Source organism: Peromyscus eremicus, chromosome 1 (genome assembly GCF_949786415.1).
Source record: "Peromyscus eremicus chromosome 1, PerEre_H2_v1, whole genome shotgun sequence".
Classification (NCBI taxonomy): domain Eukaryota; kingdom Metazoa; phylum Chordata; class Mammalia; order Rodentia; family Cricetidae; genus Peromyscus; species Peromyscus eremicus.
The window spans coordinates 111,644,187-111,656,802 of record NC_081416.1 but is presented as its reverse complement, the minus strand read 5'-3'; the positions used below and the strand labels follow the sequence as shown (position 1 = coordinate 111,656,802).

Genomic DNA, 12,616 nt, shown 5'->3' with positions numbered 1-12,616 from the left:
TTGGCATCATTTTTTAAATATGTTTTAAAGTTGTAATTAAGTATCTTAATCCATAATAACCTTTCCTGGCATTGTCCAGAGATTTATGAACTTGGTTTTCCATAGAAACTTGGCATCTTTTCAATGACAGTGAAAACACCTTTACTTCCAGTATGTTTATAGTTGGAACTGCTAGGAAAAAGCATTGCCACTATGTCTTGTAATAAGTAATGATGTGAATCAAAACAGAACATGCAAAAAGTTAAACCAAATTGGTTTTGTATGATTGAAGGAAATATATCAAGTCATAGTGATTCAAGAAGACTATTATATGGGAATTATTCTTGGAAATGTGAATACATTTAAATTGGCAAAATATTGACATTCATAACAAATGGAAAATGAGCCACAGGCTGTCATCAGCATATTTCCTGGGTGAAAAACTCAGTATCTTAAATTTGCAAACCCTTGTAAAGGTCTAAAAAGAGTATCTCAGTACTTTACATATGTGTATTTATATTACATAATCTAACAACTGTCTAAGAGTAGTTCAGATTACCATGAAAATGAAATTCTACTAATCAAAATAGGTCCAATTTTAGAGCCTTACATGTTATCAGTCACTGATCATTTATCCTAAAGACACTCTAAAAAATGAAGTATGTTTGAACAGAGGTATCTGGTTTAGTTTCTGTGCAGCAACATTGATCAGAATTTTAAATACTCCCCTTAGGTGATCCGGAAGGGAGAAGTCAGCTGCTGTTGGACCTGCACACCTTGTAAAGAGAATGAGTACGTGTTTGATGAGTACACCTGCAAGGCGTGCCAGCTGGGGTCCTGGCCCACTGACGACCTGACAGGTACTCTGAAACCAACTGAAAATGATGCAACCATGAAGATGAAAGGGTCATGCTTCCACATATCTTTCACTGAGCATAGTCTAGGGTTCAAAGAATTCCCTCGGAAACAGAAGCCTTCCTAGAGCCTGACTTAACCATGGAAAGCCTTAGATTTCAGAGGAAGTTCTGCCTGATTTCTATCCTCACTCCCAAACAGAGCTCTTGGCTGTCTATTGGGCATACTCAGCCCATCCTCAGAACATCTTTCATATTCCTAAGTAGACCATGAGCTTCCTGTTAAGAGACTGAAATACATCACAAGTCGAAGAACAAAAAGAGAATGTTTTAGCTAAAGTTGTATCTTTTTCTTTGTGATTTTTTTCCTTCTTGAAATCTGAAGCTTCCCAGTAAGCGATGTTGTTTTTAAGCAGTGTTGGCAAAGGGCAAAACAAGACTGCCCTTGTTTATGTGTTTGAATTTGGTTTAATTTAGGGTCTTTATTTCTTTTCTTTTTTTGTTTTTGTTTTTTATTTTTTTGAGACAAAGTTTCTCTGTGTAAGCTTTGTGCCTGTCCTGGATCTCATTCTGTAGACCAGGCTGGCCTGGAACACACAGAGATCCGCCTGCCTCTGCCTCCTGAGTGCTGGAATTAAAGGCATGTGCCACCACTGCCCGGTTTAGGGTCTTTATTTCAAAGGCTACTCCTATATGCCATAGTGTCCATTCCATAATATACACTCATTTCCAATATTTCCAATGAAAACTGAAGTCCAGATTCCCATCACCCTCCTTCCAACCCATCATCAATTTGCTCAATGTACATACTTGCTTAAAAATTAAATAGACAGAGAAATTAATATTATACTTCTGTTATAAAGAAGTTCACAATTTAATGCTAAAGCTAAAATATAGAAGCATGATTAATACAGTGAATGCAAATGAAGATAACCATATTAAGCAAATTGAATCAAATACAAAGACAAATGTTACATGTTCATTTTCATTTGTGGGTCCTAATCTTTACAGAAACATAAGACATGAAGTGAGAAGCAATACTGTGTAGGGGAACACACAGGACCAATGAGAAGGGGGAGAAGGCAGAAAGAGGATAATAAGGATAGAGATGGAATATGTTCAAAGTACATTATATACTTGCTTGAAAATGGTCATCCATATCTTAGTATAATAAAATGAGGCCTAAAAGAGTACTGCTGGAAGATCACCCACTTGGGATATGTCAAGTGGCTCCAGTATTAAGATGGATTTTAGCACAGAATTCCTAGAAGATAGATCATAAGATCATCAGTGGTAAGTCCCTCCCTCAAGGAATAAATGATTACCCATGGCCATTGTACCAGCTTACATCAAAGCTCTGATTATAAGAATCCTGTGATCTGGAGCCCTTTGAGGTTTGCTCACATTAAGATTCTTTATTAGTGAGTGATATTTATACAGGAGATTTCTCTTTCTTAAAAAGATTTAATAAAATATTCAAGTGCCTAGTGGTAGCGTTGAGTCCTGTTTATACCATTAGACAAGCTTTCTGATGTTCTCAGGCATTCCAGAGCTGACTCAGTGCTGAGCACTAAGTCAAAATGAATTTTTTGAGTAGATGAATTATAATAGGTGTGTTCATGCACACAAAATTAAAATGCCTACATTATTATTGTAAGTAGATTTCTGAGTTTGATGTGGCATAGTATTTGGTGATGTTCTCTTTATATTGATTCATTATTTTTCTAATTTCAATTTTTAAAACTATTATATCCTCAGAATGTTGCACAATTAAGTACCCTGTCAATGAATACAGTGGACCATTGGTATCTGTGCAGATTGCTTTCAGGTCCTCAAATGAATGCCAGAATCCTCTAAGTAAATCTACTTAAATACTTCATATAAATAAAATGGAATAATATCTACATATCACTTTCTCACAGCCCCTTACAAGTATTAAATCATCTGTGTTTGGTTTATAAGACTACATGCAGTGTAAGCAGTCATATAAAAATTTTCATAACATATTGTTTATGGAGTAATGACAAGAATGTGAAGACCGTACTTGTTTAATACAGATTTTTTTCCTGAATTTTCCCATTTACCTGCAATTGTTTGAACCCATGAGTGCAATATCCATAGACACATCCAGCACAATGCTTCTAAATGTAACTTTTTGTTTTTTATCTTTTAAGATGATGCTATTGTATTGAAAGTGAACATGGCCTACTCATTTTCCCAATAGGTACATATTATATTATTGCCATTTTCATTATAATAATAGGTCATATAGAAAGTGAATGGAAAACAAACATCGTTCTCACATTTGGTCTCAATAGTATAGTCTTTTATGTACCTTGTCATGTTGTGGGGAGAGAAGCTTTAAACACACACACACACACACACACACACACACACACACACGGACAAATTGTGCAAAATGAGCAAAAGAATAGCAGATAAAATGAAAATTTTGGAGAGATAATAGAGAACACATAACTTAAAGTTGTGGTCATAAAATATTTTCTAGAAAAATGACTTATGTGGTGAATAAAAATTGCTAGCAAATGAAAAGAAAAATGGCATTCCTGACCAAGAAGACAACACATAGGGAAAGGCAAAAGATGTGAGAATATTGTCAGGCTTCCAAAAGGTATCGGGGCAAGAACTGATGCCCCTAAAAGAATGTACTCACGATTTGAGTGTTGAATTGTCATTAAAGTGAGAAACCATTGCAAAAATTTCAGTAGGTGCAACAGTAGGATAAATGACGTTTCATATAGCATTCTCATTGCTGTGAGGTTGAATAATTTGGGGTAGATGAAAGGTAAAAATCAAGTAAACAGATTGGGAAGAGATGGAAGGTAAAAGTCAAATAGACAGACTGATGGTTATTGCTACAGCTGACAAGATATCTTGCTGTCCTTAACTAAACAATGCATTGGAATCTCTGAGATGTTATTTGGTATAAAATCAACAATACACACAGATAAAATGATGCAGAAGGTGTTAAAGAAGACTGTCAAATTTCCTACCTTAAACACTAAAGGAATGAATGCATTCGTTCATAAATATCTAGACTTTAGTGTTAAATTAGAGCAATTTGAAATGCCTTTTCAAATTGTTAAATATGAAGTAATTAATTTAAAAGGTTGTGGCTTTAATGTGTGCCAGAATATGTGCCATGGGCTGGTAATAGAAGATAAAATTTAGTTTCCAGGAAACTTCAAATTTGGCTAAAGAAAAGTTTGTTTGAAAAAAAGGGTAAAAACACTTTAGTGCAATTAATATTAAAGGTGCAGAATAAACCATATTATGAGTAACTAGAGAATTGGAGAAAGTTTATCCTTGAAATATAAGTCAACATTCACAGGAACAGTGACAAGGATGATTCTAGAAGTAAGAAGTTCTTCCAGTATCATTACGATCATAACCTAGAAATGATGCAGGAAGGGCTAATGCACTGCTTCCTTGTCTAACATAATAGGCACATACATTTTTTACACTCTTTTGTCTCAAGAATGTCCTTGTGTAAAGACAAGTTCTCCAGTGTTAATTCTTCTTTCTTCTTGTTCAGGTAACTTCTTGAATAAGTAATACACACTCACATTTTCAGACTTTCTCGTACTTGATTCAGTAAAGCAACTCTTCTCCCACTCTTACCCTGCTATTAGGAAGATCCTGACAAAAGACCCCAGATCTACCATAATGTGGAACCTCATGGTTACTTATCATTCCTTATTTCACAAATATTTCTGTTCAATGAAATGGGCTTGATGCCCAACACTTTGGAAGATGTTACCACTCTGGTTTCTCTGCCCTACGAAAATGTCATTTCTGATTTTGCTTTATTTTCTTTTGTCTGTTTGGGGGCAGGAGATGAGGCTTGTCGTTGTCTGTTCCGTATAATCTAGACATTCAAAATGGATGTTTCCCCACTTTAGTTGTTAGCTCACTATGTTTTTCCTGTTACAAAGTCTCCCCAAATGATGTGATCTACTTTGACCTTTTAAATGGCTGCCAACACTATTGGACAGCAATTGCTGTCCTGCTCTGCCTCATTCTCTTTCTGACATTCAGTTGTGGGAATATGAATTCCAAATGCACTTTCTTCTTCAGTCTGCAGACAGGAAAGCCAGGCATTGACCAATTCAAATCTACATATGGTCTTATAAACATGAGATGTTTTTGTGTGCATGCGCGTGCGAGCGTGTGTGTGTGTGTGTGTGTGTGTGTGTGTGTGTGTGTGCGTGTGTGTGTGTGTGTATGTTAATAAAGTGGGCACTCAGTACAAACTTGTCTATTTGCTGTAAAATGATGGAGCATGTTATAAATCAAGAGTGTTACACATTTAGGAACAGCCCAGGAATAGGCTCTTTGACTAAGAGTTTACATTTTATCCTGTACACAGTATGGGATTCTCAGAGGTTTTCAAAGAGAAAAATTAAACTATTTGTTTCTGGCTACCAGCATAGATGTGAGTATATGTATGTGTGTCCTTATGCAAGACAGAAAATAGTTATGCTTTACATCACAGTCATCAGGTACCAATACCAGCAGTGAGAAGCATGAGAAAGACCCCTGATATACAAATATTGACATTCTAAATGTTGACAGCTATAACAAATGGTTAGATTAATATCAAAGATGACCAGAACAATGTGAAAATCCAGATCAATAGAAGCTAACAGTTGTGTCTGAAATCACTCTTCAATAAAGTCCATGTACGTAGGAACTAAAGTAAGAAGAGTAGCTTCCTATGTGAAAATTAAAGAGAAGAGTATTTACGATGCTGCAGTGCAGGGACCAAGAAGAAACAGTATGGAGAAGAGATCCAGCACAGCTAAGCGAATACCAAGGCTTTTAATGTTCTATAAATCATGATAAGTAAGATTAGAGCCATTTGTTTATTCAGTCATCTAGTAATCTACTCAGTAAAAGCATATCTAGTGCCATCTCTGACCTAGATAAAGGAAAGGAAAATATCTTTCCCTTCTATAACCCACGTACTTTGGGTGAAACCTCTGTGGTAAAAGATAGATTAGCAAGAGAAAAACGTTATAGTTATTCAACATAACCTTTAGTTTTTGAGCCTTAAATTTACTTGCTTCGTAACAGAGCTCTCTATGCTACCCAGATTCATCTCCAAGTCCTGTCTCACCTAATTCCCTTACTTAGGTTTCATGAAGAGCTGAATGTCAGTACAGAACAGGCCTATGCTACCATCGCCATGTAATATTAACTTTGGAGTGATATAAAAACTTCCACAAAGCAATTTAGACCTGAGAGAGCAGTTAAAGCTGAGTAGTTATATGCCTGGGTTTGATAAAAAGGAAAGAAGAGGTGAGTTGTGGTAAACTGTAGTAGGGAGGTCATGGGCTGAGCTTAGCAAGGCTTGCTTGCTCCATTTCCTCTCTGTATCCTTTCTCTTGGCAGAAGAGGATGCTCTTGTCCTGCAGATATGACAGTGGGAGAGGTCCTTCCACTGAAATGTCTTATATCACCTGCTTCCGCAGAGATGGTGAGGAAAGTACAAGAAGTCCTTTACTGTACAAGCTATTTCTCAAATTCAGTATGCCAAGGTGGAAGGTGCCATATTGGGAGATAGGATATCATGAACACTGTCACGAACAATATTCTAAGTGCTAAAACATTTCTGTAAACTAACCAGACAAAACGCTCTGCCCTTCTATCCTAGAAAATAGTTTTCACTAAGGCCATTATCCCTCCAAATATCCAAAAATCAAATAAAAGGAAATGTAATCCCGGAGGACCACATTATAAATATTATTTACACAGTGATAATGGAGAATGGATATTAATTTTAAGCATGAAATGGAAGGATGATGTGGTGATATCATCTAGAAGGAGTCACATAGGAATTACAGAAGAGGTTCAATTATGTTTGTAAAGTGCCTCCATGGGACTGAGTATCATTTGAAATTAACATAACAAGACGTTAGTATTTTTTAAATCTGAGTTCTTTTTATTCATACTTTACATGTTTCTTTTTTAATTTTAAAACATTTCATAACATTTTCTTATATAATATTAAAAAATAAATTTAAAAATAAATGACTAAACTATAAATGCTAAGAAAATTACAGTAATGAATTTTACTGCAATCAATGTGAATCTATTTGTGTATGGGCTAAAATAACATAGTAGGTATAAAAATCAATGAAGAAATTTTATTGAGAATTAACATTGTTAAAATTGGGTAATTTGTTCTCTAATAAAAAGAAGTCAGTGCAATAATGGTCTACTTTGAGATGGGAAGGAAAAATGGAAAAAAGGTGACAATTTGTGTGCAGCAGTCAGAAGTTTCTAAATGCTTCTGTTGGCCAGAAACGTTGTCATGTTTCACCATTTCTTGCCACTATAAAACTTTTCTTTTTTTTGTGTGTGTGTGAGTGTGAGTGTGTGTGTGTGTGTGTGTGTGTGTGTGTGTGTGTGTGTGTGCGTTCTGCTAAGGAATTTAAGGTAAGGTGCAAGCAGCGAAATTCTCATTCCAAAGCTGCAAAATCATTCCCTGTTGAACCTGTCAGGGACTGGCACCCTCCAATAAACCCACTGAACATCAAAAGTAAAATCATCTTGGCTTTCAAGCAGGAAGCAGTAGGAAGTCTGTGACAGGAAGTTTGAACGGTTTCCTGCTTCTCACTCACAAAAGAAATGGAACTTCAAGTGCAGAGCTGTGAAAATGGAAGGATACATATTAACAAGGACATTCTCTAACAAATCTAGCTTCTTGAGTGACTTTATTGCTTTAGAGTTTGGAAACTGAATTTTCACCTAAGGAGGGAAAGTTTGCAGAGTTAAACAATAAAGAGTTTAGAAGGGATCTGGAGAAGTGCAGGAAGTGCTCCTGGGGGACTCTGAACAGTGACAGATCTCTGAACCTCAGAGCCTGAGCTATCCTTTGCAAGCATTTATTTACTATGTTTCTTGTTTTGCCCTACTTTACCAGATTTTTCAAGCCTTTTAGTATGTATACTCACTTAATAAAAGCATGTGAGATTGTCTGGCACTGCTAACAACTATATCATCTTTAAGTATTTTCTGTTTAATTTTCTGTTAATCCTACGACATAGATTTATATTTTAAAAACTGAGATCACTAAGATTCAGGAAAACTGTATACATTATTTAGGACACAAACCTCAAGGAAAATCAAGCCCAGGGGGCTATGCTACCTCTCTTCTGCAGCAGCATCATTTTTTAGTCCCATATTTCCAGGAAATTGTAGAGAAAAGAATTCAGATGAAAATCTGTCCGAGTATTAATTATCTCCAGGATGTTTGGGTATTTTTTACTTTAAGTGTGATTAAAGCAGGCTATTTGGTTGCCGCAATTAAATTTAGACACAGAAATGGGGAATTCTTGCCATTTGTAAATATCATGTGCTTCCGATACTTTTTGTGTGTGAATTTAGATGGGAAATGTTTATTTTTATCTTTCTAGCTATAACAGCATTTGCATTAATAATTGAACAGATTTTTAGAGCAGTGCTGTCTAGCTGTTGACTTCTAGTTTCTGTAGCAATCTAACCAGGACCACATGCTACACAGCTGGCTGCCCTGCCATTCATTCATTTTACAAACAATTTAATGTTTTTCACACAGTGCTACGTTCTGTTCATTTAAATGAGAGGTGACTAACCTTCCATTTTTGAACACTCACAAGTCCATAGTAGAAGCCTGACTTAAAATAATCACATTGGGATTATAGATGTGATGTATACAGTAATTGGACCACATAGCCAGTGCAACACTGATACAAAAGATAAAATTATCCATATATTGAGTTACCCGACTCAGCACTTGACACACAATGGTGATGGATGCAAGATTCCCACTCTTGAATATTTCAGAATCTGGCTGGATATACATTCAAAGAGTCTGGCTAGATATTCATGCAAATAAGGAGGCAATTCAATATATTAGGTTTTCCTACTTTAATATAGAAATTGATTTAACTATAGTCAAATAAAAGAATAGAGAGAAGAAAATAAAGAAAAGAGCAGTAGTAGAAGAGGGTAGGACTGGAGGAACCATTGATCACAAAGGACTATCAATAAGAGATACTTGGTCAGGTCTTGAAAGTTTGAAGGATCTTCTGAGAAGATAAGGAATGAGTTCTTGTCAGAATGAGAAATTAAACTGGGGAAACAGGAGAGTCCCTTCTCTGTGAAAAGGATTCACAGAGAGATCCTTTAGTAAGCAGGGAAGAAAAAGTAAAGTGACTGCGTTCTGACTCAGGAAGAAAACAGCAGCAAATGACCTTGCAGGTGTAATTTTGAAGATGAGGAGAAGGGGAGGTCTGTGTTAGAATGGGCTAGGATGTGGTGGTAAAAGAGTTAGGAGACCAGGGAGAAGGGAAGGGGAAAACGGAAAGGAGACAAGGGTATTTATCCCAGAGGTATAAAAGACTGCCTCTGGATAGAGAGGAGACAGACACAGGCAAATGGTGATTTATAAAGGTAAGGGGGGGAAACTCCGTGTTATGATGAGGTATTTAATTTTAATTGGGCATGTTAATTAAGTGACCCAAAGGGGTTTTTTGATGCCTGGACTTTGGTAGTCAGCCTCAGGAGGAGGAAATGGCCAAATAAAGGAATGGTGCTTGGGGACTAGCTTTAGGAATGTAATCTAAGAGTTTTTAGCAAGTGAGAAGAAATAGGAGAGAAGGGCAAGGTCTGCCAGAGCCACATGCTCCAGTGGCCTAGTGTCCCTTCAAAAACAATTTCAGGCACAGAGACCATAAAGAATATTTATGTCACATTAAAAGAATGTGTATACACCTAAACATATATGTTAAAACAAAACAGTCTTTTAGAATCAAGTGCATCACAAGTTTGAAGTCATGTTTCTATAGAAGCCTTCAAGATGGAAGCCATCTTTTTGTGAATAAAACAAGCATCACAATGATGAATATCTGCAAAAGGAAGTGCCAATTTCCACAAGAGAATTCCCTAGGTCCCCGAGCATTACATAGGACTCCCTTTGAAAGTTTGACACACACATCCACCAAAACAATCTAAGGAAGTTAAGTTTATGTCGAATAAAGAATAAAAAGATTTATCTGCAGGTTTCAACTATGTTCAAGATATGCCTCCAATAATTCATTTTTATTAAGTTCCAAGAGCCCAGAATTTAAATCAAAAGGCTTTTGGAGTTAGTGACAGTCATGTTCAAATCCACTCCACAAATGACTCAGCGTGTGACATCAAGCAAATTAATGTCCCTCATCTTTAATTATCAGTTTGCTTTTCCACTAAGTGAAGGTAATAATAACTAGATCAGAAGAGGTATAAAATATACTACAAATATTTTAAAACATGTTTTGATATTAACATTTCATGTTAACTGCCATTATTATTCTACTAAAATTTTGAAAACAATAACTGAAGACAGATGCCCTGGTTCTTTTCCAACAATTAGCTTGATGAAACTGTTCCCCTTAATGTTGATAAGAACAATGTTTTTAATGAGATAACACAATCTCTTATGGAAAAGTTGTAAAATGCCTTCTGACCCTTCCAATGTCTCAACTTTTACCAATTTATAAATAGTTTCCAAACAGAAAGTAATAACTAATAAACTAAGATACATGTACACCTGTAAACATCACTTACTCTCAGGGGTGGGGGAGGGAGTGGTGAAAGCCCCATTCTTAGAGGACCTTTCTAGAACTGATCCCAAAGGAAAACATAAATAAATTTGCATCTTGTCAGAAACACAGCAATGAGAAATGAGCACAGTGTTGTTCACGGCAATCAATCTGTGGTTTTTATCCAAACAATGACACTGTGGTCAAACCACTTTGGTGTGATCAAACTAGAGAAAACAATGTGGTTTCATTGATCTTAATTTCATAGCTTACACAAAGTAAATTATCACAATTCCTCCAAAGAACATAAAACATTGTGAGTGCTTAATCCTACATTATTCAACCCACTTGGGGAAGGCTTTATCAATTATTAGCATATTATAAGAGTGATGTGAAAGATGTAAATACTTTCTATCTTCACACCTCTTAAGGACTGCAGTAGGCGAGTGAAAAATGCACAGAATATTATGCTTCCTTGTGCTTACAACTGAAGATAATATAATGCCATTTTCTTGAAGCTACTTATATGTAAAAAGGCCAGAAAGATATAACATCCTGTCTTTCCCCTGGAAGAGCATAGGAGTATAATTAAACACAGGCAATTTAGCAGACATTGAGTCACTTTCATTTTACATGCGTACCTCTCCTTTCTCCCTTTTCCTCATTACATAATTATTCCGCCATTGTTGAAGTCACATATTGTGTTGTTTTGCTCAGTTCTCACAGCAGTCCTTGAACTATTAAGACAGGCAGGTATTATCATCTTCCCTCTGAAAGCCCTCAATGGTTTCGCATCTAAGTTCTTAGTAGTGATTCCCTGAAACAATCTAATTCTCTGGTGGCTGTGTCTGCACTGTAAAGTTAACCCTTTGCCTGTCTTCATGTTCTAGCTGTTTGGTTGACATCTCTACTACTCTTTCCACGGAATTCCTTTCAAACACTCTGCATTTCTTATCCTATCTCTGTCTCTTTAACTGAAAACAGATTAAAAAACAGTGCCCCATACCTCATAACACTGTTGTATCAAATGGCCTGACACCCCTAAAGCACTGAGCACAGTGCTGAGCACTGTGATCACAAAGCTGGGTATTTGGAGAGTCCTCTAAAGAAACAAATGACTTCCTTCATAACTCCGTAGTACAGACCCACTATCTTAAATGGAGTTCGTGCTCAATAATGCATATTGAATTCAGAACCAAGTGGAAGGCTCTAGTTGCATTTTGTGAATAATTTTCTGTCATTTAGTGGTTAGTAGAAAGCATTAATCTTTTCCCATGTGCATCTTTCTTATGTGTGTGTCGGGGAGTTGATCCTATATTTTCTTTCTGTAATAAAAACCAGACATTTTAATTAGTTAAGTCATACAGTAGCTCACTTGGGAAGCACTTGTAAGACTGTATTACTTAAAAATTAGGAAGCAGTAGTCTTGGGAAGAAAAGAAAAGCAGGAGGAAACATTTGGGTAAGAACTTGCATATGATTTTGCAAACAGCCTTAAGAAAAGTAATACCAGCTGAGGCTCAAGAAAATCCCAGCATGTCTCAAACAGGAAGAAAATCTAGGGTATGTGGGTAGAGAAGGAAGACAGCGTGGCTTAGAAAGAGTCTGCTAAAGGTCTGCAGCACAAAGTCAGAAAGCCTTTGAACACTAGGAAGGAAAACCAACTACTGGAAGAAATTGCTTCTCTCGAATCTGATTAAAAATACTGGGAAAGAATTTTGATCACCATCCTTCCAGTTAGGAAAGGCAAATAAAAATTAATAGCAAAGCCCTTCTTACAGCTAATATGATATGTGTAAAATTCAGGGACTGGTTTAAAGTGAAGACTTGGATGTTTGGTTTTAGTGAAATGCTAAAGTAGCTCTAAGCATTGTATAGATTCAGTCCTGTAAAGTTGCTTCACTTGTCTTTTCTGGTCATTGTATTTATCCATGAATATTTCTATAATGGTTTCCTCATATCCAAATGTTCATTATAGCTAAGGGAACACTTTATTGTATCCATTTTATGTGTAGAGATGTAAACAAGCAGAGTAAAATGCTCCTACAACTTGGAAGTACTTGCTTTGAAGCTGAAAATGAAATACATGTCTTCTTATTCCTCATTCGATCACTTCTCTGGTGGTATAGTAAGTCATTCATCTGTCCTATCCAACTGTAAGTTTCATGCGAGGCACTGTCCTTGGCACTACCCA

At 36.2% G+C, this 12,616-nt stretch overlaps 1 protein-coding gene across 2 annotated transcripts in view; it reads left to right on the top strand.

The window, feature by feature from the left end:
- Window positions 1-12,616, top strand: part of Grm5 (glutamate metabotropic receptor 5) — a 455,620-nt gene that overhangs the window by 382,390 nt on the left and 60,614 nt on the right. For both annotated transcript variants that reach the window (XM_059271812.1, XM_059271820.1), the window contains exon 6: window positions 713-839. In XM_059271812.1, the coding sequence (XP_059127795.1) occupies window positions 713-839 (127 nt within the window). The remainder of the gene's footprint in view (window positions 1-712; window positions 840-12,616) is intronic.